At 35.3% G+C, this 27,460-nt stretch overlaps 5 protein-coding genes across 5 annotated transcripts in view; 4 read left to right on the forward strand and 1 right to left on the reverse strand.

Moving 5' to 3' along the window:
• The window catches only part of LOC105160354, a gene marked incomplete in the record, with an annotated part of 11,042 nt that extends 9,295 nt beyond the window's left edge, over nt 1–1,747 (forward strand). Inside the window, 4 exon segments of the mRNA XM_020693352.1 lie at nt 1–19; nt 211–330; nt 1,091–1,161; nt 1,382–1,747. Coding sequence (XP_020549011.1) covers nt 1–19; nt 211–330; nt 1,091–1,161; nt 1,382–1,430 — 259 coding nt within the window.
• LOC105160355 (CLP protease regulatory subunit CLPX1, mitochondrial) lies at nt 2,006–8,452 on the forward strand. The gene is made up of 15 exons (XM_011077686.2): nt 2,006–2,967; nt 3,080–3,138; nt 3,381–3,481; nt 3,943–4,022; nt 4,301–4,351; nt 5,051–5,125; nt 5,237–5,314; nt 5,945–6,001; nt 6,686–6,756; nt 6,838–6,937; nt 7,077–7,181; nt 7,483–7,545; nt 7,685–7,807; nt 7,896–8,051; nt 8,139–8,452. The coding sequence occupies exons 1-15, from the start codon at nt 2,434–2,436 to the stop codon at nt 8,205–8,207; spliced, it is 1,722 nt and encodes a 573-aa protein (XP_011075988.1). The 5' UTR covers nt 2,006–2,433; the 3' UTR covers nt 8,208–8,452.
• On the forward strand, nt 9,616–12,530 carry LOC105160356 (E3 ubiquitin-protein ligase SINAT5). Its single transcript, XM_011077687.2, has 3 exons — nt 9,616–10,527; nt 11,302–11,688; nt 11,983–12,530. The coding sequence occupies exons 1-3, from the start codon at nt 10,294–10,296 to the stop codon at nt 12,343–12,345; spliced, it is 984 nt and encodes a 327-aa protein (XP_011075989.1). The 5' UTR covers nt 9,616–10,293; the 3' UTR covers nt 12,346–12,530.
• Nucleotides 12,738–15,084, reverse strand: LOC105160357 (pentatricopeptide repeat-containing protein At3g49240). The gene has a single exon (XM_011077688.2). The coding sequence runs from the start codon at nt 15,025–15,027 to the stop codon at nt 13,036–13,038; it is 1,992 nt and encodes a 663-aa protein (XP_011075990.1). The 5' UTR covers nt 15,028–15,084; the 3' UTR covers nt 12,738–13,035.
• On the forward strand, nt 22,230–25,972 carry LOC105160359 (calcineurin B-like protein 4). The gene is made up of 9 exons (XM_011077690.2): nt 22,230–22,547; nt 23,723–23,877; nt 24,224–24,306; nt 24,476–24,535; nt 24,653–24,761; nt 24,853–24,905; nt 24,993–25,073; nt 25,168–25,280; nt 25,473–25,972. The coding sequence occupies exons 2-9, from the start codon at nt 23,763–23,765 to the stop codon at nt 25,534–25,536; spliced, it is 678 nt and encodes a 225-aa protein (XP_011075992.1). The 5' UTR covers nt 22,230–22,547; nt 23,723–23,762; the 3' UTR covers nt 25,537–25,972.

Below are 27,460 nucleotides of genomic sequence, written 5' to 3' on the forward strand. Positions count from 1 at the left end.
TCAAGTGAGAAATACACAGGTGAAATCTCATAATTACAACTGAAACTGGATCATAGAATTTTGCTTGCATTTGTATTTTTGCAATTTTTTGGTCTGTGGTCATTGATTAGCTTCTATTCATCTTTTTTCCTTTTTGCATATTCTACTTCAAGTTTGTTCCACTGTGTTTATAAAATCTTCTGAATATGCTGCTATCCTGTTCTTTGTCAGTCCTGCACAAAAGTTGCTGTGGACTTTGTATCCCCTGATAATGTTCAAGAATGCATCCGATTGACACAGGAATTTCGGTTGCTTCCTCAGTCTCATAGATCTAAGCAAGATATATTGGAGGTACTTGCCCCCAAATTTCTTTCTTCCTATAACTTTATCAATATGATTCCTGCGTTGCAAGATAGTGATTGACTTTTGTAATTCCTTATTAAAAATAGCAATTTGGTGTTTCCATATTTGTTGTGCGTTGTTTTTGTGCTGAATCTCTGTCAAAATTAATTTCTCCTGCCATATTGCTACCAGCGATCTCATGCAACCATTACATGCAGTTGATGAGAAAATTATTGCTTAGATATATCAGGAACCATGCTTCCACACTTTCTGACTAGATACCTCCTGAATCTGATACAAGAATATGAACTTTTTGTGTAAATATGATTCTGAATAAACATCAATTTGGCTGAAGTTCTAGGATGTGCTACTGAAATGAAATGAGAGAAATCTCTACCTTTCAAGAAGACCTGCTTATAATGGTCATAAACATGTAATATGTGTTGAGTGCTTTTTGCTGTCTTTCCTAATGAATAATTCCATCTAGAAGTTATGCAGAGGACTGAAAGAGCTCACATGTTAGTGCTTAAATCACAATGCATGTTTCTAATGCTGGATGACTATACATGCTTGTGTGAGGTAAATTTGACAATCCACTGTGGAGCAGAATTTATGTTGGGTTTATTGATAATGATAGGCAAGTATTTGTCAGTCACTGTGTTGTAATCCCGCAACTTCTGGGTCAATATAAGTACTTAATTGTAATCTATTTAGTGGTTATTCATGATAAATGCTCTTTTGAGTTGACTGAGTCTTGATCTATATACAGGTGAAGAAGTTGGCTGTATATGCTGCAAGTGCTGCTATTGATGAAGCCAGAAATCTGATGTCCAAATTTGAGTGAGATTCCTTATAATTGTTAGCATATATTTCCTGTTCCCTGGATATCTTAATATGCAAAAAATTTGCTTCCACATAAACGATATGAAATGACCATAAAATGCTTCTCGAAGAACAAAGATCTATTCTGTTGAGCAGATTTTTCATTGTACATTTCCTTTTTTTTGACCTTTGTTCTGTTGTTAGTTGCTGACTCTTCACTTCTTTTTGGCAAACACAGAGAGAGTGGCAACATCAAGCAAGCTGTTGCAGTCGAGAGCTCCAGCTGAAACGTATATCTATAGAACATTATACTACTTGAGAGCAACCAATAGGCTGAATTTCTCTCTCGACATTCTTTGGGTACCCGCTGGGCAGAGGATTCATTCTTGTCCTATGAGCACATACGAGGGATAGATGGTCCTAATGTTTGGGAATGAGTGCTGCAATACAAAGTGCAAGATGAACAAATAGGTTTTCTGTAGCATTTTGTAAAGTGGATTATGTATAATGCAAGTATTAGCTTCTTGTTTTTGACGTGGGAAACTTTTCTTTCCAAGCTCTGGAGAATGTTCTCTCTATTACAGTTGATATTTTTGTTGCTGCATTTGTCTTTGGCACTCGTGGAAAATAGTATCCACTACCAACAACATAATACGACGTCGCAGTCAGAGTGGTGTGTGCTATATGCAAAAAAAAAAATCCAGAATTTCTTTATTTAATTTCCTTTTCTTCAAATCTTTTCCTTTTTACAAAACTGTCGGAAACAGATATTTTTTAGAGGAACTACAATGGTATGGTCCTCAAATCTGAGAATTGAGAAAAAAAAAAAAAAAGAATATAATCTCAGTTCACCTTAAATGTGAAATGTCAATCGCGGAAAACTCTCGTAATATCAACAATTCAATTAATCTCCAGGTAAAATTAAATTCCTCTTCTGCCAGAGTCGTACACGAATTTTCATCCGGAACCCTAAAAATCCAATCTTCACTGTATTTTGCTTCGATTTCCCACTAATTTAAGTGGCAAAAATTCCCAAATCAAAGAATCTGAGGTGAACCCACATAAGTTTTTCGTCCTTTCTCCAAGACCCATGTCCCAATTTTCACTCTAGGCCTCAAAAAATCCTTTCTTCACGAAGTTCTTGTCTTGTTCTCCATAATTCGAAGAATCGATCAGAACCCACTTGACCTTTTCGTCCAAACCAATGTTTCAATTTTCATTCTAAACCAAAAAATTCCTTTCTTTGCGAGTTCTCATTTATCTTTTCTCGTTATACCTCAAGATTCTGCCATGGCAGCTGCTTTGAGGTCAAAATCATCGAGGGAAACAGCTTCAGTTGCTGTGTCACAATTTAGGTACTTCATTCAGAACCATATGCACGCCGGTAGGGTCAACCACTTCCAGTGGAGCTCTGGATTTGACAATAGTTATCAAAATAATTCGAGTTTCCTCTCCAGTTCCCCATTCAACTTTACCCCATTCAAGCCCCTCTCTCTGCGCGGAGAGTATATAGATAATGGCAAAAATTATCCCAAATTCTCTAGAAATAAGAGGAAAATTGAGAATTTTAGTTCTCAGGGAGACCCACCAGAGGTATGGCAGCCACCTGGGGCTGGCGGGGATGGAATTGTGGTGAGGCCGGGGGTTAAGTTTATTCAGGTGACTGATGGCGACGGTTCAAATGCGGGCTCAGGTGGAGGATTTGGACCCGGTCAGAAAGATGGTTGCTGGGGCGGGTCCAATCTCGGTCCAAATTTCCCGACCCCGAAGGAAATATGCAGAGGACTTGACAAGTTTGTGATCGGCCAGGAGAGAGCTAAAAAGGTTTATCTCGCTGGATTTGATGATTGTTTGATTGGGCCTGAGGGATTAAAGCTTTATTTTGATGTTATGCATTGCGTTGGGGTTCATTATTTGTCACTTGAAACTGTTGCAGGTTCTCTCTGTAGCTGTTTATAACCATTACAAGAGGATATATAGTGATTCTTCGCAAAGGTGATTACTTGCTGACCTCCATCTCGGCTTGATTTACAATCATTTTGCAGTTATAGTGTAATAGATTTTAGTAGTGCATCTAGCTCAATCTAGTACATATCTCCTTTTCCAGAAACCGTAGCTAATTTTCAGGCTTTTGGATCAGAGTATATTTGTAAATTTTGGACTATTTGTAGTCACTTTGTTAACTATTCATTGTTGACATAAGACTATCTGATGTTATTGCTATACGTGAAAGTTAGGCCTGCAGGGAGTACAAATGGTGACAAAACTGAGGGCAAAGAATATGAGAATGTGGAACTTGAGAAAAGTAACATTCTTCTAATGGGGCCGACAGGTTCAGGTAATTTACTGAATGGCAGGTTTCTGTGTTAAGTTTTATCTGCGTCATGGGTTGCTCAGAGGAGTCATAATCTATGTGCATTTTTGTGAAATATGAGAGAAAATGCAATAGAACTTTGCTTTTATAAGGAATTGGATTCTGAGGCTTTATTTAGTTTCATAACAATGCTAGGTTGGTATAGCACTGTAACATATGTGAGAATATGGTAGACACGTGAAATCATTTGACTTATGGTCATTACAACAGTCTTATTTATTATCTATTTTAAGATCCGTCCATCTTTAAGATGTCATGTGATTTTCTTGAGAATTTATTCTTTTTTTTTTTTGTGAAAATGAACTTTTATAAGTGCAAGAATAATGAGTTAGCAGCCGTCCTTTCTGTATTGATTTTGAGCAAGTCTCTTTTCTCCTCCAATTCTACTGTTTCACTGTGTTCTTTTCATCTCATTTTAAGGACAGGGAAGACACTACTCGCCAAAACTTTGGCACGGTTGGTAAATGTTCCCTTTGTAATAGCTGATGCAACTACGCTTACTCAGGCAAGTTGTTCTATCTTTCTTTGCGATATAGGATGACAGTCCTCTGAAATTCGTTTGCTTTAATCTGGAACTTAACTTCCCAGATTGTGGACAATTGTAATGTTTTTGCCAAGCGGATAACGGTTACTAGTTTCAATTTTGTGAAAACAAGGTTTTCCCATTATAAGTATTAGACTCGGCAAATTGATAACTTCAACAAAGCTTACAAGGTTTTCTTACTCAAATTCAATATTTTAGTATATAGTATCTTTCCTGTGATAAGTATATCTAATTTGCAGGCAGGATATGTTGGAGAAGATGTGGAGTCCATTTTATACAAGCTGCTTATGGTGAGTTCTACAAAGTTCTCTTATGTAGTTGGAATGACCTGTTGTTCAGAGCTTTTTTCAGGATAATTCCTGATATTGTTGAGATCCTTAATATACAATATAATCTGGGCACTTCTGTGAATGCTGGGTCCTGCATCTGGTTTTCCTTATACTTTATCTGTTTCTTAAAGTTACTTCATCCTATTTTGGATTTTTATGTTTGTTGCTGTGGGATTTTGCTCTATCGTAAGCGTTATTGACTGTGACATTTGTACTGTACTATGTCGGTAACTGGGAACGAAAATGGTGATCTGTCTTCACAATTTTAGAATTGGTATCTGAATTTACATACTTGTACACAAATGGATTGTTGAGCTAAAAAGGATCATTTTACACGGTACGGTTATTTTAAGATAGCCTGCTGGATCATCGTTGATTATCGGCAAATCTTTAGGTCATGAAATTAAAATGTTGATATGCTCTTTGTCCACAAATTTGTTTGGGTTAACATGTAAATGAAAGAATTCAGATATATGTTAGTAAATTATTCTTTTGATCCTGAACTGGGGAGATTTCTCAGATTTAGCATTTGAATTGTTGGTTAAAATTTGTAACTTTTGTGTGCATGAGACTCTTATACTTTGGATTTGGTGCTAAGATGTTTTGGCAACAATACTTAAATTTTTTGTAGTTTAGTTCATCTTTTCCATTTCGCTTCAGGTTGCGGACTATAATGTGGCAGCTGCTCAGCAAGGCATTATTTATATTGACGAAGTTGACAAGATCACAAAAAAGGTGCCAATTAAGCTGCCAATGAGTCAACTAATTTATCAATATCAACATCACCTGTGTTGAAATCTTGTATAGCTTTCTAATGCCCCATCTTATTCTTTGTTAAATCTGTAGGCAGAGAGCCTCAACATTAGTCGAGATGTGTCTGGGGAAGGTGTCCAGCAAGCACTACTAAAAATGCTCGAGGGGACTGTAAGTACTTTGTCTCTTTGATGAGATAATGTGCATCTGTCTGTTCTCTTGCTATTACATAAGGAGCTCTGAACAACATGCCTAATTTAAACCTCTCCCAAGAATCAAGTGTTGATATTCAGACTATATTTGGTGGTGGATGGATCTGATTGTATCATTTGAAGGTCTGATTCATCTCTGCGTCCACAACTATGCTTATCTGAAAGCTGCTCTATGGTCTATGGGCTGAAACCAATCTACACTTCTTTCCTTGTTGCTTTTAATGCTCTATAGATACACGTCATACATCACACACTAAGTTCTTGGGAGAACAAAGTCTGATGCTAAATTGTAGTTATCATTGACAAAAGGGCTATCAAATTCAAGATATATTAGGCTTTGGTTTTCTACAATTTTACTTACGCTGCATAATCTTTCGTACTAAATCCTTGTCAGGATGCATATATATGCTGACATTATGTTTCATTACTCTGAATTCTACTATGTAATGCTCTTTCCTCTGCCCCTTCTCTTCATATCCTACGAATGGATTGTAGGATCTTGAATCTGTGTCAAGAATCCCTGAGATAGATATTGAACTTGACCTGATTGATTTGAAGCTAGCTTCTGTTCATTGAATTTTCCCTTCAGGTGGTCAATGTCCCAGAGAAGGGCGCTCGGAAGCATCCTAGAGGCGACAATATCCAGGTAATAACTACTACAGTTACCTAGTAAAGTAAGTGGCCTAGTCTGTTGTAATTTGGTGCTTTATGGTGAGATCAAGATAGGTTCTTCTTTTGAGGATGGCAGTTGACCATACAATTTGTTTGATAAACATAATGGGCCTGCTGGTTTAAGCAGATTCATCACTGTGCAACTGTTTTCTTGGTTCCCAATACACCAGTGCTCAATCAAACCGTGAACCCAGAAGAGGAGCTGATTTTATTACACTACCCAATTGACTTAATTGCTTTTCTGAATTGGTGTGGTTTGCTAGAGAGGGTAGAGGATGTTCCCTTATGAGCTCTAGAGTCATAAGAGGAAACCATATATATCCCGTTCCTGGGTATTGCGCTTGAATGTGAAGCATATTTTGTGGTTCTTTCTTCACTTATCGTACTTGCAATTTTGAGCACCGACAGGAGAATTATTTTGAGCGCACCGCATCTTTTTCCTGACTAGTGAGCTCGTCATACAGCACATTTTATAATTTTCTCATCACCCAGTGTAATTATGACTTCGTATTTTATGGTGCTTCACAGATGAATTTTTGTGTTCTTGTTTCAAGATTGTTTCAGATATTAAATTTCATGGCCTGCTTAACGTTGCATAACTCTATGGTTGTTTTGTGAAATGGAAGTCTCATGACAACATAATTCTCTCTCTCTGCAGATTGACACGAAAGATATTCTCTTTATATGTGGTGGTGCTTTTATCGACTTGGAAAAAACAATCTCAGAGAGGTCATATGACTTTAGCAATTAAAATGCCAATTACAGTTGGTTCCTATCTCTGTAACTCAAATTTCGAGAAATGCATTTCAGACGTCATGATTCTTCTATTGGGTTTGGTGCACCTATTCGAGCAAACATGAGAACGGGTGGTGTTACAAGTGCTGCTGTAACGTCATCCTTACTGGAAACTGTAAGCTTAATAGCGGCTCATTGTTCTTCATTATGCATGTGTGTGGTGATAGGATGAAATCAGTTACACTCAACATGGAAAATGCCTGAATATTCTATATGCGAATATGCACTATGCGATGACTTATTGGGTTTTGCAGGTTGAAAGTAGCGATCTAATTGCATACGGTCTAATACCTGAGTTCGTCGGCCGATTTCCCGTCCTTGTTAACTTATCAGCACTTTCAGAGGAGCAGCTCGTTCAGGTGAGAATTTTATTTTCAGAAACCACACATTTCTTTAATTGTCTTGCTTTCACAGAATCAAGTCTGTATTTCTTACTGTCTCCTGCTGCTCTTGAAGAGAGTGGAGATTATGACATCATTAGCTGTTGAGCTGGCAATAACATGGATTGGTTGATCTAGTGACTGATTCTTGTATATCGACTCGGACCACGAATTTTTCATGCTTATTTGATTGTTGTCTGATTATGACAATAAACTGTCTTGTATCGTATTATCTGCACAAGTACTTGAAGTTTTAAGAGCTACTCAATCTGTTTTCCAGGTTCTGACAGAGCCTAAAAATGCATTAGGAAAGCAGTACAAAAAAATGTTCCAGATGAACGGAGTAAGTTTACTTTCCCTCTCCCATTAAAGTTCCAGTGAACATAATCATATTGTACAATCCCCATTGCTACAGAAAGAAGTGAAACGGTAGAGGGTCGTCTTTTGGTTTTCACTATTCAATATATGTTTTTGTTTCATAGGTGAAATTGCATTTCACGGAAGACGCATTGAGATTGATTGCAAAGAAAGCAATAACTAAGAACACGGGAGCTCGTGGTTTGCGGTCAATGTTAGAGAACATTTTGATGGATGCTATGTATGAGGTTTGTCATTCCTCTCTTGTTCTGTTCTCGGGCTCATTAATCTTTTCCCTTGATGCTGCAATGAAATATCGATTGTTTTATCATGCAGATTCCTGATGTTAGAACAGGAGACGATATAATAGATGCAGTCATAGTAGACAAGGAATCTGTTGGGTCCGGGGGGCGTGGATCTAGGGCTAAAATTCTTTACGGCAAGGGGGCATTAGACCGCTACTTTTCACAACATAAACTGAAAGATCCCGAGGTACGGCCAACGCTGCAAGATTCCAACATAAGTTTTTCCATTACATGTGTGTATTTTTATGTTCACATTTTGTTTTTCGCATTACAGACATCTTCAGAAGGGTCTGAAGCAGAAGCTGAGGTAGAACACGATCTTCCTTCCATTGCCGCGTTGTAAACTTTGATGTTTCCTATATGTACAGCATAAATAAGAAAGAATATTATTTAGCAGATTTAGAAAGCTGAACTTGTTACTGGTTTGTTGTACCTTTATGCTGCTCCTACTGTAAATGGATGTCGGACATCTGATTGTCTGTGAAGAACCGCCACCCCACAAACAGGGAAGAGTGGTGCGACTTGCACTGTATCAATATAGCGCTTTACGACATCATCATAAGCACAATTGGACATCCAATTTTACTATATCATCGTTTACACATCCAACGGCTGATAAGACTCGGTTGGAGGATAATAATATCAAAGCCCTTGTGGTGATATTCTGGCAAATGCGGTCAACCTGACCGGCCAGGCTGGGCTGCTGGAAGTCCGTAGACTTGCAGTTATACTGACGCCTTCATTTGGAAATTTTAATACGAATTAAATTGCAAAAATTGAATTAATTATATGATAAATATATTAGTGTAATATGTTTGTTATATAATTGATGTATAATTTAGAAAAATCGGTTGCATGATAAGTATAATTGGTTGAAATGAGTCAAATGTGGTTTGGGTAAAAGAAAAGTTGCGCTTTTTTAGTACATAATTAAGTGCACTTGGGTGTTCAAAATTATCAAAGTTTGAGGTGTTATTTTAATCGTTTTGTGGGTGGAATAACATGGGATTAGCTTTTAGGTTTGGGCTTTTAGTTAAGCGTGTCCGACTCTTGCAAAGCAAGGTGGTTTGGTTAGAATCTTGTTTGCTTACACTTGAATTAATTATGGATAAATATAATAACTAGTCCTTTAAATTTATACTTAAAATCATTTTAGTGCCTCACTTTCATTTATAACGTTAACGTACCCGATCTTGTTAGATTTTATTCTAAATTACTCTTTATGATCACTTTTTGACGAAAATTTGCTCATAATTGAATTTTTTAAAATAAAATGGTCAATTTTTAGGGAGTTTTTTCACTAATTTTCAAAAAAATATACATTCATCCTTATTTTGGACGGAAAAAGAACTACAGCTTTGGTTGTTGATCTTAAGGGTTGTTCCGTTGATAGCTAGCATTGTTCTCAGAGAAAATTAAGTGAAAAAAAAAAATAAAGTAGAAAATGAAAAGACAGCTACTGTTAGACAATTTGGTTCTAATTTTCAATTTTTTGATATTAGTACATGAATTTGTAAGCAATTAGAAAAAGCATGTGGTGTTGGTTGTCAGAAAATTACATGAAAAGGATGCTTTTCCAAACTTTATTTTTAACTTTTATTGTCATTGTCTTCTGGTGGTTTGAACACATCATTTGCAGTCACAAGAAGCATTTGTGGAATGTAGTGTTGTCAACTTGTGGAAGAACAATGCCTATATATGCATGATTTTATGGAAAGTTTGCCAATTACTTCTCAATGTTTGTAATGAAAATTATGGGTTATGTTTCCCACAATTCTATAGCCAAAAACCCAAATCTTACATATTAGCAACTACTGTAAAGCTATGTGAAAACAGAACCTTCCTTTTAACGAAAAAATGAAAGAGGATGAGAGACGGAAACCTGTCCGTAGCCGTGGGATTAACTTCCTAAGTTGAATTATTTTAAAACCAACGGCGATCCTCGTTTTCTCTCTCCTCTCATAAACCTGAAAGAGAGAGAAGGACAAGAACCCGCTTTTGATCCTTTTCGGTTCTTTGTGAATCGGGCTCTCGCACTTTCGTCGGCGCTTGTTTTTGCCAAACTCTTCTCTTTTCTTCTTCTCTTAATTCTGCCTCCATGGAATGAAGAAGCTGAAGGTGAGGGGGAAGAAGGATGAGAGAGAGCAGAAGATCAATGGCAACTTGAACCGAAGAAAGATTGGGATTTTGGAAGTGCATCTCGGGTTTCTGCCAAAGATCAAGACTTCGGAAGTGGGTATACGACGTTTCTGCAAATGATTAAGTTTCTTGGAGTGGGTTGTTGAGATTATTGCAAAAAGTTTTCTACCTAAGATTGGAGAGCTGTACAAGTGAGAATTTCACATTTTTCTTGGGGGAAAAGATTGGATCTTTGGGTTCTGTGTCGGAGAAATCGAGATTCTTGGAAGTGGGAATCTCTTCCCCCCAAAATGGCAACAATTGAAATGGAAAGTGTGGAGTGTGTTTCTTCATCAGATGGAATTGAAGATGAAGAGATCCAGTCTTCAGTAACTTCACATCCACATAACAGTCATCATTCTCATCCCAATCAGTATTCTTCAAAGCCTCTTAATATAATATCCTCTGGACTTGCTCCCACAAGCGTCCATGAGTTGCTGGAGTGCCCTGTTTGCACTAATTCCATGTACCCGCCAATCCATCAGGTCTGCTCTTTCTTTATCTCATTTCCTTTAGCTTTTTCAGTTTCTAGGCCTCTTTTACTTTTCTGTTCGACAATTGTGGTGCTGAATGCCTCAGTCTTTTGGTTTGATTTTGATGCCCCTTGTCCTGAAGAGAACTTGAGTGGAGTTGAATGTAGGGTATAGTCATCCAATGTAGTTTAAGATAATCTTCTGATGGATAAAAGTATCACTGGACTCTCATCAAAGACATTACTTTGACAGGGTACTCGAATTTCTTGTTAACAGTGGACTCGAATTAGAAAGTAAGTTCGTGTCATGGTTCTTGGATTAGTGTCCTTTACGGAGTAATCGAAAAATTTGGAGGTTTTGTAAAAAGACATATATAAGGGTGAGGATTTAGTTTGAACAATTAATCAGAGAAAAGAACAAAGGAGATTAAGAATTTTAGATGCTTAAGGGGGTGCTTTCGATAGTAATTTGAAGCCAAGGTGAGTTGAAAATCTGTTGTAAGCAATCTTTTTTCATGAAATGGGGCTTCTCAAGAGCTTCTGCCGCTAATGTCAGAAAGAAGTGCTACAGTCTCTCGTGATCCTAATATTCTAATGAAGAAACCTTTTGTTGTTTATCAATCCCCACCACACAAAATCTGTGCTTGTTGTCCTAGTTTATTTCTGTGCTGTTTACCTAGCAAGGAAATTAGAATGTGTCGGATGTCTGGCCAGAAGAAGCTAATATTTACTTCTTGTGACTTATGTAAGAGAACAAATCATTCATTTTGCTTTATTCTTTCTACAGTGTCACAACGGGCATACTCTGTGTTCTACATGCAAAACGAGAGTTCATAATCGATGTCCAACTTGCAGACAGGAGCTTGGCGATATCAGATGCTTAGCACTAGAGAAGGTTGCCGAGTCACTGGAGCTGCCCTGCAAGTACTACTCTTTGGGCTGCCCAGAAATATTTCCATATTACAGCAAGCTTAAACACGAAGCACTTTGCAATTTCAGACCCTACAATTGTCCGTATGCTGGATCGGAGTGTGTGGTGACGGGGGACATTCCTTATCTGGTTGCCCACTTGAGAGATGATCACAAGGTGGACATGCACACTGGCTGTACCTTCAACCACCGCTATGTGAAGTCAAATCCTCGTGAAGTAGAAAACGCAACATGGATGTTAACCGTGAGTTCAGATTTCTGTTATATGCTCTATAAGAATTCAATAACATGCCTTTCTTACTTTTTCTTTACATCGTACTCTTTGCTGCTCATCCTTGTTTTCCACTGGCGTTCTTAGTTTGGGAACACCGAAGTTTCAGTTGAAGTATATAGTATCTAACTACACCTAATTTGTTATATTATCAAACGATAATGGTATATGTACGCAAAAGGTGTAAACAAATATTACTGGTGCTCGTTGAGAACTCTCTGTATAGTAAATGGATAAGTAATCTGTTTCTGCTTCTCATTTCATTAGGTATTCCATTGTTTTGGGCAGTACTTCTGCCTTCACTTTGAAGCATTTCAGCTTGGTATGGCCCCCGTTTACATGGCATTTCTTCGTTTTATGGGCGATGAAATTGAAGCACGCAACTATAGCTACAGTTTAGAGGTAGGAGCAAATGGCAGAAAGCTGATATGGGAAGGCACCCCACGAAGCATTAGAGATAGCCACCGAAAGGTCAGGGATAGTCATGATGGTCTCATTATCCAACGAAACATGGCGCTTTTCTTCTCTGGAGGTGATAGAAAGGAGCTTAAGCTCAGAGTCACTGGAAGAATTTGGAAGGAACAGCAGAACCCAGATGCTGGGGTGTGCATACCAAATCTTTGTAACTAAACTAAGAAAGGCAGTTTAGGAATCAACTTCTTTGTGTTTCTGGGTATTGTTTCTGCACGGTTGTGTGTGTCTTGGAGACACTACATAAGCTTGTTTCATATCATCCAAATTCTGCTTGTTAACATAACAAATGGCTTTTCAATTGCCTTTGGTTTCTGAAGATTAAATATTGCTCACTTCTTCTACTTTACTTTTAGTTTTTCCCGCACTGCACCGTGACCTTGGTTCACTCGCTCCGATTAAATCTGCATCAGTTGCCCAGTGCCAACCACGCTTCTGTTTCTTCTAGCTCAAATTTGAAAAGAAGAAAATTGCTGCTGGTGCTAATTAAAGATCTGGTAACTTGAAATAGCAACTCAAAGAACATATTTTTTCGTGCCAAAACAGGTACATCCAACCACCAAGATTTCCTATTTATTTACTGAAGAATAAGACATGCACCAAAAAAATCACGGAAGGAAATTTTTCTTTGTTGTTTCTGTGGACTGAAGCCACATCAACAACATTGGAACTAAAGGTGCATCAAGTGGGCTGCATCATCCTCCATACTATCGCTACATGCATTACAAATACACTTCCTCGTATCTCAATTTCATAAAATATCATTTGAATGAGGTTGCAAATATTAGTATTATGCTCAAATTTTTCAAAGGAGAAATAATATTGCCCTTCAGTTCAAAACTTGCCCTGTCAAACTGTTACTTGCTCGCTTACACTATTGCCTACACTTTCTGCTGATTCTTGTCCCACATCATTGTTGGATGAAGTAATACCTGCAGAAGTTTCATCAGCAATTCCTTCTCCAGCCTGCATTTCTGTTTTCTCAGAAAAAGAGGTAGTTGCAGCATCCTCAGAGGCTTCAGATGACTCCTCTTCTACATCCTTGTTCTCACTATCCTTGTTGCCGAACAACTTAGAGGGCAATAGAGAGGCAACTGCAGCCCTAGCACTAGCCTTGGCTCTTTCAGCTTCTTCAGCAGCTTTAGCTGCTGCCTCAGCCTTCTCCCGTTCTATGTCTGACTTAAGATTCGTCACCTCATCTTCCCTCCCTTCCTTTCTCAACCCTTCTCTAACAAACTCCTCTACCTCCTCAGTGAAATCATTTGGATCCTCTCTCAACATACCATCAACAATCTTCAGCACTTCATCATGCTTCCTGACCTCAAATAACGCATTCATGATGAACTTATAGGCATCATCATTCATCCTCAGTTTTGGCACCATCAAGTCAAAGAATGACTTCGCCTCATCAACTTTACCTACTTTAACCAATCCCTCAACCAACCTGCTATAGACCGCCAAGTTCGGCCTCAACTTAGCCTCGACCATAGCCCTAAAGTATTGGGCTGCATCATCTGGTCTATTCTCCTTAAAGCAAGTGTCCATCAGGGTAACAAAGGTATACTCATCTGGACTTACCTTCTTATCGCCCATCCCCTTGTACAGCTCCTCTGCCTCAGCCAACTTATCATTACTACACAACTGATCAATCAGCACATTATATGATAAAGTATCCGGACTGCACCTTTTCTCTCCCATGCTATTGAAAACCTCAATGGCATCGCTAAATCTCTTCTCTGCACAATACCCATCAACTATGATATTGTAACTCCCCAAGTTCACACTCAATTTTCTTGGAGGATTATGCTCATCCTTCATCCTCTGAAACAGATTCAGTGCCTCCTCAAACTTGCCATTTTTGCTCAAAGCCTCTAAAATATAATTATATGCAACTGCACTCATCTTAATAGGAGAGCCCTCACCCAGAACCCTCTTGTAACATTCCATAGCCTCTGTCTCCATTCCTTTCAAAAAATACCCTTTCATCAAATTCCCATAAACCACCCCATCTAAAATCTCCTCTGACCCCATTTTCTGGTTCAACTCCTCATACAATTCAAAAACCCCTTCTGCATTCGAATTCTTCGCTTGCCCCAACATCAAGTAGGAATAGATTGTAGGATCTGGTTTGAACCCCTTTGTCTCCATTTCATCCTTAATTTCAAGCGCTTTTTCAACTTGCTGATTATCCACAAGCCCTTTAATCAGAATGCGATAAGTGGTGGTTGAGGGATTAAACGGGGCATCATTAATTAGCTGCTTGTATTGCTCTAACGCCAAATCAGTTTTCCGGCAATCGAGATAAACGGTGAGGAGAAGATTGTACGTCACGACATTAGCTGCGACGCCGGCTTGGGTGATAAATCTGTGGAGAGAGAGAAGCTCAGAATACTTTAACTGCCGCAACTGAGCAGCCATAACGGAATTGCAAGTGTAAATGGTAGGTCGGCAATTGGAGTAAATGGAGTGACGCGTGAGGAGCGCCGCCTCCTCGAGATCATTTTCGCGGATGAGCTTGAGAATACGGTTATGGAGGTTGAGGCGATTTCCGGAAAGTGCTGAGACGGGCTCTGGAAGCTTGGGGGCATTAGGGTTCTGCGGCGCTGGAGAGGGAGAAGGACGAGGTTGCTGCTGTTGTTGATGCCGAAGGGCGGAGAGTGGGGGCTCGATGCGGAGGCGACGTTTGCGCTTGCGGCGTTCAGCAGCGGCTTCTTCTGGGGTGGCGAAGGAGAAGAGGCGGATTGGGAGGAAGGTGGGTGGTGGCGCGTGAAACCGCAAAGGGCGAGGTTTTGTTAGGGTTTTGGTGAGGTGGTTGAACAATGAGAGTTTGGAGAGCGCCATTTGTGTGGGATAGTTTACTGTGTGTTGTGTGTGAAGAGGGTGCGTTTTCAGGGTTTCAATTTACATTGATTTTGTAAATGTAATGGGCCCATTACATTAATAATGGGCCGACGTGGAATGAACAGCAATCTATAGCGGCCCATTTCCATTTTACTTCCAAACGTAAGGGCCCCGATTCTAGATCCGAAGCAGCCCGAAGAAGGATCAGCTTATGACTTTGAAGCAGTGTCATATGCCTTTTCTTTCCATTATGTACTTCGGCCAGTAGTGGAACTTAATCAATTACATCGGGGATGGAACAGAACCCGACTCTTAGAAGATTCTCCTTTCCCTTATATTATAGTTCAAACTCGCCTAAAAGCTCTTAATCAAATATGCTAAGTAGGTTGATGGACAGAGACAGATGTCAACTTTAATTATATGACTGCTCGTTGCTCCACTCTTTCTTGATTTCAATCTGAAAGAGGACGACCACATACTCTGAAGAAAGGGATGGCCAGGTTGAGAGAGAGAGAGAGAGTCAGACCTACGTTTCGGATACGCCTAACCCAACCACATGAATAAACTAGGGCACAGGTACTCTAATCAGAGTTCTCGCTCTCCCGCTTTTGCGAGGTTTACAGAAAAAAAGAATCCAACTATATTATTTCTATGTAAAATATATAAAAAAGAGAAAACTAACATATTAAAATTTGAAAAGTTGATTAATTGAAGGGCATTTTTGAAATAACAAAAAATTGGTGCGATCGTGTCAGTAACCGCTATTTGTAAGTATAAATAATTTTTTTTTTTTATATTAGTATAAATATAAATATTCTTTTCATAGTACTTAGCACTAATGTTGTGTTTGGATGAACGCCTTTCGAATTTAATAAAATAAATGATTTTAAAGGACTCCAAATCAACAAAATTCGAAAACCAAACAACTCCAAATTTGTTACCAAGAATTTGAAAAATTTCCAACAACAGATCCATTGATCTAAATGTAATATTCTTTTTTCATAAACAAATAGGTTTAATATCAAAACTGAAAACCTGATCTGAACTAACGATATTTATATTTCATTTTTCCTTGTTCGCGTGTTTACAACACATAATTTTACTAGTTAAAATTTATCGAATTTGCTGATATTAACAATAAAATTAAATAAAAATTTATATTTACTCTCGATTGTCTTATTGATTTATTAAGATCAAGTAAATATTTTTATGACCAAATTACTCTCATACGTCTTCACATTTTAATACATGTGATGAGGTATATTCTTACCGTTATAAAGGTAGTTTAGTGGGAAAAAATATATTTAACCTGCAACAAGTCAGTAATAAATCAATTGAATGCAAATATTAATTTTCATTTAGATTTTCTATTGATGCCAGTAAATTCAGTGAATTTTCACTAATAGATTGACCTATTTGTTAGATAGAAATAAATTCTAAAAATACTAAATATATTTTTAAATCATAAAGAGTTTACATATAATTATGTCAAAAAAATTTTTTTAAAAAAAGAGTATAAGTATCTCTTATATTTATTGCATAAGACATAGTTTTGGACCTAATAATTGATACTTTAGTATTTAGTGAAGATTTGTGGAGCCGTCAGAAATTTGTCGGTGTGAAAGTTCGGGTGAGGGCCCATAATTCAAATGTGCACTAATTCTATACCTTTAGCTCCAATTGTTACAAGTCATTATATGCTTCAATGTCTATTTCTTGAATTTCTGCTCATTTTTTTAGTGTAGGCCAAGCTTGATTTTCCACATTATTGCATTTAGGATAAATGGATATTCACGAGGTTGTCGGGGTTTGTCATAATCAAAATGTTTTTTTTCTTTTAAAAAAAAAACCTTTATTAAATAAAATAATAAAAAAATACTCCTGTGATCTTGAAAATATAGTAGGTAACCCTTTGTGGATAGCAGTGGAAGAGACGTGCTTGATGGTGCAATTTATTTTTTCCTCTTAAATGAAAAAAATTGCCCTCACAAGTCCTCAATTATGAAATAGTCATATTTAAACAGAGAAAGATCACAACCATACAAATTCTACAAAGCAAAAGCGGATGAGAGAAGTTGGCTTTGATGTTCCGGAGAAGTTGTACGTTGTGATCTTTCTCTGTTTAAATTAGGACTGTTTTATAATTGATGTCTTGTATTCGCGGAGGATATGAGCAATATTGTCATTTTAGAAGCAAAAACAAATCGCACACCAAATGCGGTTGTCCTACTGCTGTCGGCAAGTGGGTTAATTATTACTATATTTCTAAGATCGTGGGCTGATTTTTAACATTTTGTTTAACACAAAAGGGTTTTTAAAATACTTTAACTATCACAAGACGTAAATTGCTTTAAAGATGATGCGGTTGTTATTGACTTACGTCCATGTTCTTGCAAAATTCAAAGTAATAAGAGAAAATTGGTTCAAGAATTCTTTCACAAGAAACATGATATTTCAATTGATTCATAGAATTTAAATAAATTTATTCTAAATAAATCCTATGATCCGAGTCGCAGGTTGTCAGACCTCGCATTCTTGAAAAAGTTTGGAACCTGAGAAAAGAAAGCAGATTGTTAGGTTGTTGGGAGGTCCTTAGCAAAGACCCATTCAATATCTAAATTGGTGAAGGAGTTCGAGATAAGAAAAATAATGTGAATGCGATCTAATATGGATTTTCAATATAATAAATATCTTATCATAAATGAACTGTAAATGAGGTATTTATAATGTCTGAATGGGTCCATTTGCCTATCCAAAAAGTCCACAAGTATTATGCCGCGTGTCGTGATCCTAACTTATATGACGTTAGGTTCATCAACGGTCCTTGATAACAGGTCCTTTGAGTTAGGTCATGGATTCAGATCAGGATCAACAACCTGACCTGAATTAAAAAGGCGCAGATCTTCAAGTTGGTTTTGTAAAAAACACTTATTTTGAAAGTATTTGTTTCATTCTAGTGATTATTGTCTTAATTCCCCATCACACTATATTACTAAAAAATATCATGTCAATCATAAACAAACATTAACAACTGTGTGTTGATAATAATCGAATATGTGAATTATTTGAAATATTCATAAAAAAAAAAAAAGCCAATGATGACCAAAACTTGTTTTTCTTGTTTGGACACTATTCATTATGACTCTTATTTCAAATCAAACAATATAAAAAGTAGCATTATTTCTTATGAAAAGCTAAAAAGTAAAAGAAAAAAAAGGAATTGTTGGCTTTTGCCTTTGATTTCTAAAAAGGTCTCAGCTTTTTTTTTTTTTTTTTAAATGAAAAAGGTTCAAACTGCAATGTTTTCCACATTTCATTTTCTACTTGAGCATATCTATTTCGTTGTCATTATGTAGCTATCAGTATTTATTAATTTCCTTTTTTATTTGGAGGATTGTTGAAATATATTAATTAAATTATGACATCAACCTACCTAGTTGATCATGTCAAAAATTCAAAATTTTATTGAAACTAGAAACTAAAGAAATATATAGTGGGTGAAAAATCAACTGTATATAGTAATAAATATTATTATATAATTAGTCATTTTTAGCAACTGCATAATAATTACCTAAAGACTATATTTACGTAATACATCATTAATTAATATATTCTAACATTCTCTTTTCATTAATACATAATTAATTTTTATTTTTGTTCCTAAAAGTAATATATATATATATGTATATATATAAATACTATCACGAGCTATTGTCGATCCTATGAAAAGGATGTTTGGCTAAACTTATTTAAAACAACGTATAACATCATACGTTTTATATAATATTAAGATTTTAAAATATTTCGATAAAATAAGATTATACAACTTATAAAATATTAGGAATCATTTTGTAATTAATATGATTAAAATTAAAATTTAAAAAATAGGGTGCGAAGTCCTTATTTTTTCTAAAAGAGCTTACAAATATCTCATAATATATTTTGAAAAGCTTATAATTCAACTCACTCAAACATCCTCTTATTTGAATATGATCGAACTCAATTCAAATTAAAAATATGGGATAATTACATTTACACCTCTTAATTTATAATTTATTTATACAAACTATTATTGTTTTTGCATAATTACAGAAGCAACTCTTAGTAGCCAAAAAATAATGGTAGTTTGTGTAATAATGTTGACGTTTTTAGATGATGTATATGTCATTTTTTTAAAATAACAGTTTTTATGAATGTATATGTAATTTTCTATAAAAAGAAATGTTACGGAATGCAGATGCAATTATCCATAATAAAAATAGTAATACGTAAACATGCAGCCAGACATGTAATTATCCATAATATTAATAATAATAATAATAATATGTAAACAAGCAGCCAGACAACCATCAAAGATAGCAGCCTTGGACGACTTAAAAGTTAAATCCACATCCCATCCCAGGCCAGCTTGCTATTCGGAGGAAAGGAGCCATAATTGACTTTACTACTCTAATCGTGTTTCAAGTTTCACGACTTCATTTATTTATTCAAAATTTTGACTTGTATATATGAGCAAGAGCAACGCGTGCCGCTCAATTATACATGCTACTTGCTATTAAATTAAAACATTGTGAGTATTTATTTATTTTTGTTTACGTAAATATTATATTAATTTTATAATTCATATATAAAATTACATATGTATATGAAAGTATAAATATTTCTTGAAACTTATTTTATATTGGTCGGTTTATGAAAGTATAAATGGTTCTTGAAACTTATTTTAAGTTATATTGGTCGTTGGAGTTAAAATCATCCCGATTTGGAGTTTTTGTTTTATGTATATCTCTCTTATTTAAAAACATATCCCCGTTTTCTCTCTTGAATAGTTAATTTATTTCTCATGTTATGATCTAATATTTTCATTTATACATATTGATGTCAATAACATAAAATCGAAGGTACGAGAGCAATTAATTTGAAAATAATAAATAGTTCTTTATTTTGAAAATTGAAATAAATATAATTTTTTAAATAAATGTTATAACAGATATTTTTTCCACATGCTAATGAACTATTATCAAAATGGGAGACCAAAACAAAAAAGAAAAAGAAAAAGGAATGGAGAAGAAGAAGAGATGTGACTATTCATTTTTTTTTAATTATTATTATTGTTTTTTTATTTTTTATTTTTTATTTGGAAAGGAGTGGTGTTGGTGATCTTTGTTGTCGATTTTGCTGCGGTTTGTGCCAACATATCTCTAGTCCTTTCTGGATTTGATGGCTCATCTACTAACATATGTATGGCTTTCTTTTGTTTATTTAATTATGGCCATATTTTACTTGAATGAAATAAGATTAATACTTAGATTTTTATGGAATTTGAATTTAAAACCTCAGTTATTATAGTTTGCTTTTAATATTTAAGGTTAATCATATTATATGCTTTACGTTTACTCGTCTTGTCGACCACATTTACGTACAAGTTTTTTCAAATTTTTATAAAAAGTTGAAATTCGGGAAATAAGTAAAATAACGATTTTTGTGTAAAAAAGTGAAAACGTAAAATAATATTTGTAAAAAATTAAAACTAATTATATATAAAAAAAATGTATCAAAATCTGTAGGTGGAACAACTGTCTCTCTACTTGTAAATACTCTAAAAAAAATAATAAAAGAGTAAATTATAACGTGCTCCTCTGAAATTTATCATATTATAAATACCTCTTATTATCTAAAAAATTAATAATAACCCTCTAAAATTGTAAATACCTCCTTACAATGGGCTGTCACAAAAGAGTATTTTGTAATATAAAATAGTATTTTTAATTTTTCAAATATATAAGAAGAGATATTTGTATTTATAACAAATTTTAAGGAAGTCCATGTAATTTACTTAAAAAAATAAAATAGCATTTCTTAGCAGAATTAAAAAAAAAAAAGGTTTGAAATTGTATTTAGAGATTACAAGCGTTCCTTTAGACGATAATCTTGCAGTAATCTGGTGTAATTGAATTTCAAGAATTAATGTGGATATGATCATAGTGTTGTTAGGCAAAAATGAAATTTTTATTTGAATAGTGAGTTAGATATACCAAATTGATAATGATTGGTGATAAGCAATTTAAAGTTTATTGGTTGAGATAATTGGAATATATTTTAATTAACAAGGACAACTAATAAACTCATTAAAATCTTAATTATTTTAGTAAGCCAGAAAATGACAAATACATACATAACTGGAATACAGTCATTTGTAGAGTATGGAAAGTAGAGACGTAGGCAGCCGTTGCTTTCTTGTACATATATATATATATATATGCTACTTGTTAATTATGTGTAGATAGATAAGTTCGAGGACTTATATGATTATAAATTATAATGCATTTTATTAATATCAATTGAATTATCAATGATTCTTTATCTGACAGGTAAGATTGAAATATTTAAATTGAGAAATTGTGCGTTCGAGTCTTTCGAATATAATTTTAATAGTATTATGATAGTTCTATGTTTTGCTTTAAATTTGTTGATTGATTTAAAAATATATTATGTATTGCGTATTGATTGTTGCAATAGTATATTGATCGATTTAAAAATATCGATATCTTTTTTTCTTTTTCTTTTTAGATATCAATTAAATTGAGTGAGTGACTGACCAGTTAATATCGATATATTCGCCAAAGTAGGAAAATTGAGAGATCACAATGAAGTTGGTGGGAGTTCAAATTCCGCAAATGTGGGCCTTTTTTTTTCAAGAATATTTTATTACAATTACACAATTTTGAATTTGTATATACACATCTATCCCTTTATAAATATAAAAGTAATACTAGTGTATTTTTATCAATTAATTATATATAATGCTGAAGGAAGGGTAAAATTGAATTTTTATATGAAATTTTTGTCGACTTAGTATTTTTTATCCAAATGCTAACTAACGGGGTGCAATTATAAACAAAAATTTCTTAAAGAGAAAGCAAATATAATTTCAGAAGTTTTTTTTTTTTTTTTTTTCATGAAGAGAAACGCCATTTCGCATTTCTTTAGGGGCCCAAGTATAATTGATACATATATATAAGTTTCTGAGAATAGTGGTGGACAGATGGAGTTGGAGTCTTGAGAAGAATACATAATGAATTATTAAATCAGTGGACATCATATGTATATTTATTACACGTTTACGTCGAGATGGAGATCGATGTCCGGTTTTGGTTTATTTGTGGTACAAAATAATGCAATGAAATTGTAAATGAGGGAACAGAAAGCGAAAGCCTTTTAACTCTGGCTGAATGCGACCGAGCCCAGAAGTAAACGCCTCCTGCCTGCTGTGAACTCAAGAACACCAATCCCATTTCACAGTTATTATGTCAAAAGAAATAGAAAAAGACTAAATACAGGTTGTATTTTTTCTTTTTCATTAATATCCTTTTACATATATATGTATATATTTATAGAGAGAGAGAGAGAGAGAGAGGTGTACATAAGCAGGAAACATGCAAGCATAGACACAGAATTAGGTGTCACAAAGAGCAACACTTGCACAAGCAGCAGCGTACCCAAGATCCCGCGCCTCACGGGTTAGTTCTTATCTTCCTCTTCAGCTCTTTTCTACTTTCTCTGGGTTTTCTTGGCTACTTCATTTTTCTTCTTCTTCTTCTTCTTTGATTGGTAATATATTTTGTCTTTGTTTTCTCTTGAGTTGTTGTCTGATTTGTGTTGTGCATTATGGGTTCGGAATCAAGATTCATTCTTTTTCACCTTAATTTCCTACAAAATGATCCTATGTGACTTCTGATCATCGTTATTAATCTAACATGTTTTTTGGGCTGTTGAGGATCTTGTAATATTGGGCATTGATTGTTTTGTTTCAGTTGAATTCTTGGATGGGGAAAAAAAAAAAGAAGAAAAGAAAAGAAACTCCTTGGTTGTGGATTTTGCTTAAAAGATTGAATTTTTGGTTAGTAACATCAGTTAACATGCACTTACCGGTCTGCTCCTTAAAAAAGGTTATCTGTATATATTCACAGTGTTCTTGGCTTTGACATTTAGTGGAATTTAAGTTTCTTGGATATTCCTTCTGATTGATAGGGTCAAATGAGGAAAGGGTTAGATTTGCTTATGGTCATACTGATTTTGTTAGAATTATATATGATATTTGGCTTTTTGGCTGATAGTAAAAAGTCCAATGATAATTTGTAATTTCCCTTATAAAAGGGGTGAATTTGACTTGGTAAGAGGTGGTCCCATGAGTATGTATGGCTCCATATCGGGAATTTATCGCCACATTTGTTGCCTTAAAACTATAAAAAAAAATCAGATATCCTCTGGCATCTTGTTTGTGTTTCCTGCTCTCCGTATCTCTGCATTTTAATCACAATTAATTATATTGGATACTCTTAGGTTGTGTATGGATTGATGGATTTGGAAATGAGAATTCTAAGTTCATTTACAAATATATTGAGCGTGTTTGGATATTTCATGCTACAGTGAATTTCAAGTATTAAACTCCGAATTTGGTGGCCTTAGTATATTCTAGGATGGTTATTCATTTCCTCTTTTAAAATCCCAAATTGAGCTATATCTTGAGGGATTTTATGATTTGTTTGGATGGCCAGCCATTGAAGTTATCTTCTCGTCATGATCTTGCACTTCGTCATATTTGCAATAGTGATATCAATCTCTATAGGTGATCCGACGAACTCTTGAACAACCATTTTAGGACGAACTAAGTTATTATGAACCATTTCGACAGGTGGGGGTTATCACAAGTAGTTCCTCTAGCATGAGTGTATATGATTGTGGACAAACCTATTGCCTTTCCTATTCCGATGGGCTGCTTTCACTCTAAATCCCGAAGACACGTCCCTGGTTACGAGGAGCCGACTGTTCTTGCTGCTGAGACACCTTGTGAGTATGCACCATATCGCACTCATCTTACACTCATCTTTTGCTTTAAAGGGCTTCATTGGATCTCTACATGAAAATAATTCAAACGTAGATTATCATAAGTGGTTGTTTAAAACACCAGAGTATGATTTACTTAGTGAAACATAAGGAATCTGCTTGATGCCTGCTGATGTCTCCGATCATAGTCAAATTTCATTTACTTTGAACACATCAAATATTGTGCTGTTTGGCTAAGGCTAGATATATGCCATAAGTGATAAGTCTCAGTCTACTGCTTGAACTCGAATTTGCTCTATGCTCCCTCAGATTTTATCCTTGTGGTTGATTGGATTTTATTATCTTGCAGTCACAGTGAGCGAAGTAGAAGCTTTATATGAACTGTTTAAGAAAATAAGCAGCTCCATAATCGATGACGGGCTCATTCACAGGGTATCGTCATCAGTTCACTTATGACTTGATTATATCTCTTTTTTTTCATTCAAAAGTTACTATGTTCATATATATATATATATATATATATGATTTAGTGACCTGTCGCTCACAAACTAGAAAAAAGTATCTTATTATAGTGCATCAACTTTTTGTTCAAACTCATCAGGAAGAATTCCAGCTGGCACTTTTCAGAAACAAAAACAAGAGAAATCTATTTGCTGACAGGGTGGGTACTGCTTCATTTTTGTGTGATTTCTTTCCAATGTATATCCACCTTGTTAACAACATATGTATCTCTATGCTATCCTTAACTGAATCTGCATTGTGAAAATTGCTCATGTAGATATTTGACTTGTTCGACTACAAACGTAATGGAGTGATTGAATTTGGAGAATTTGTCCGGTCATTAGGCGTATTTCACCCTGTTGCACCAGTTGAAGAGAAAGTTGCATGTAAGGATAAGATTCACTTTGCATGGCATACCTAATGATCTGAATAGGTGGCTTTGGTTTTTCTTCTCTCTAACTAAACATTTTCCGACAGTTGCATTCAGATTGTACGATCTGAGGCACACAGGGTACATTGAGAGGGAAGAGGTAGGCTCTCAACTGTTCAACTGAGTAGAACGCAGTTTTTTCTCTCCGAGTTTAGTTTCTGAAGTAGCATTTGGTGTAATTTGGCAGTTGAAAGAGATGGTAGTGGCACTATTACATGAATCAGATCTCGTACTCTCAGATGATGTTGTTGAAACGATTGTAGACAAGGTCAAGATAGAACCAATTTGGCTTCTGAATTTTGAATACAATCTCTTTAGATTCATATATTCACTCTCTCATGTGGTTTTATCTTATGCCACAGACGTTTAGTGAGGCAGACGCAAAGGGGGATGGAAAAATCGACCTAGACGAGTGGAAGGAATTTGTATCCAAATATCCTTCTCTTATCAAGAACATGACCCTTCCATATCTGAAGTAAGTTTGAAGCATCAGTTCAAACCATATTATTCAAAAAATGCACGTTGCCAACTCTGTTCTTCTTTATAGCAGTCGAAAATTTGTTCCCAAGACTAACCAGAAGTTCAGAATTTTACATTACCTTATGCACATGCATTTGTTAGAATACTATGTGAGGCTTGTCTGAGATATCATACCTGAGCTTTTCAGGGATATAACACTCGCATTTCCTAGCTTTGTGGTGCGGTCAGAAGTCGAAGACATGGAAGTGTGAAACGTACAGTTCGGCATTAGAATCTCCCCTCGTTTCTCGCCTGGGGGCGATCAACTTTAAAAGGAAATATAGTTTCCTAAAATTTGAGTCGATGCTTGGAGAAGATAGTACAAACACGGACGAAAGAGATCTCGGTTTGTTTCAACATGTCGGAAGAAGCCTCTATGAGTTGATTTGCAGAAAGTTTAAGGTTTGCAAGTTCTGGTATTGCAGGTGAATTGTATAGGATCAAGATTAACATATTTTGTGTTGGATAATTTGAAGGGATTTTCTTGTAGTGGTAGTAGGTTTTTGAGGTATGGGAATGTCTTATGTAGAAAAGATCCATTGTCCATCATGTGTAGGGACTAGCATATAATAATTGGACATGAAATTAGTATTGTTATTTTTATGTAGTAAATAGTAATAAGGTTGTATTTAAAGTTAGATGGGATAATTGGCAATTTCCTTCTTGTTTCTTTTCTTTTTCTTTTTTTTTTTCTTTTTTGGATACAGTAAAGATAATTTCATATCTCAATCAAAAAAATTATATAATTTCATCAAATATTAAAAGATATTTATAATTTGTTGGCTTAAAGGCAATTTTCGTCCCCTAATTTCAGGCCATTTTCATTTTAGTCCCCTAAGTTATTAGGGTTTCATTTTGGTCCCGTAAAACTGAAAAAATCTCAATTTTGGTACAAATTTGGTCGAAAAGTTGAGTCACTCGCCGGAAAAAGCATGTGACTTTTTAAATTGGGGCTTGTATTGCGATTGACCATAAGTAGGTAGGAATACAATTATTGTATTAATTATGAAAAAAATACAATTTATTTCATATATAAGAAATGACCAAAAAATTTTCTGTCAAAAATAAAATAACTTACTACATAATGCACTTCTTTTCCTTGATTTTCTTTCTTACATTGAATTTCAATTACTAATAATTTGATTCAATACTTAAATACAACAAACATAATTTGGTTCAAATGTAAAAGTGGGTTTGGGGGTTATTTGTGGCAATGGTGGAGCAGTTAGTTGTCTGCGGCAGGAAAATGATGAGGAATATTTGGCGAGACTGAGTTGGAGTTTTGAATAGGACATACTAAACCAAAGCTCCTCAAGACAGGTCATCTTGCAAGAAGAAAATGAAACATGGATCCAAAAAATACCTAATAAATCATCTGCAGGATTCAGACATTTGAATTTGCATGACTGAGATGGAGTGTGCTTGGGACCTATTACTGAAGGTGATTGGATAATTGAGCAAGTTTTCTGGCCTTGCTTTATTTTACTGCAACTTTAGATGCCCCTCTGGAATCTCATCTTTATTCCCAGACGAGACCCAAAATTAACTCATACATCTGGTTGTGATTGATCATCAGTTGTTGATATTCATGATTCCTTATTACACTTGATGTCAACATCCCAAGATTTGACAAACTCCGACTTGACGTAATTCAGGTAGAGGCAAAGGATGGAACTGCTTTGTATATAAAGCAGATGCAGCAAAATTTGGACCAAACTGTTGAAGTGGAGCTGCTGCTGTAGTTTCTTCATGTGCAGCAGAGCAGCAGAAAACAAAAACAGAGCATCTCGCATTCTCGCATTCACGACTTATCCGAGGGCTTTTGCACTTTTATTTCTTTCTTAGTTATTAGCAACTTCTTCATTGTACATATTGCTTTTCTCTTTTAGCGTTTCTCATTAGTTATTAGCGTTTTTCTACCAGAATAGCTGAGGTGGCTGAAGTTTTGTTTTTTCTTCACCTGCATTGTACCTCTGTGTATTTAAATGGGTATCCACAAGTTCAATTAGCTAAGCAAACCTTCTTGATAATGAACAACCGGCCGAATCATTCATAAATCAGACGTTTGTAATTAAAGCACAGAGAATAACATGAATATTTGTTTGACAAGTGTAGAACGCAGATTAGATCTCACAA

Source organism: Sesamum indicum, linkage group LG4 (genome assembly GCF_000512975.1).
Source record: "Sesamum indicum cultivar Zhongzhi No. 13 linkage group LG4, S_indicum_v1.0, whole genome shotgun sequence".
NCBI classification, from domain to species: Eukaryota; Viridiplantae; Streptophyta; class Magnoliopsida; order Lamiales; family Pedaliaceae; genus Sesamum; species Sesamum indicum.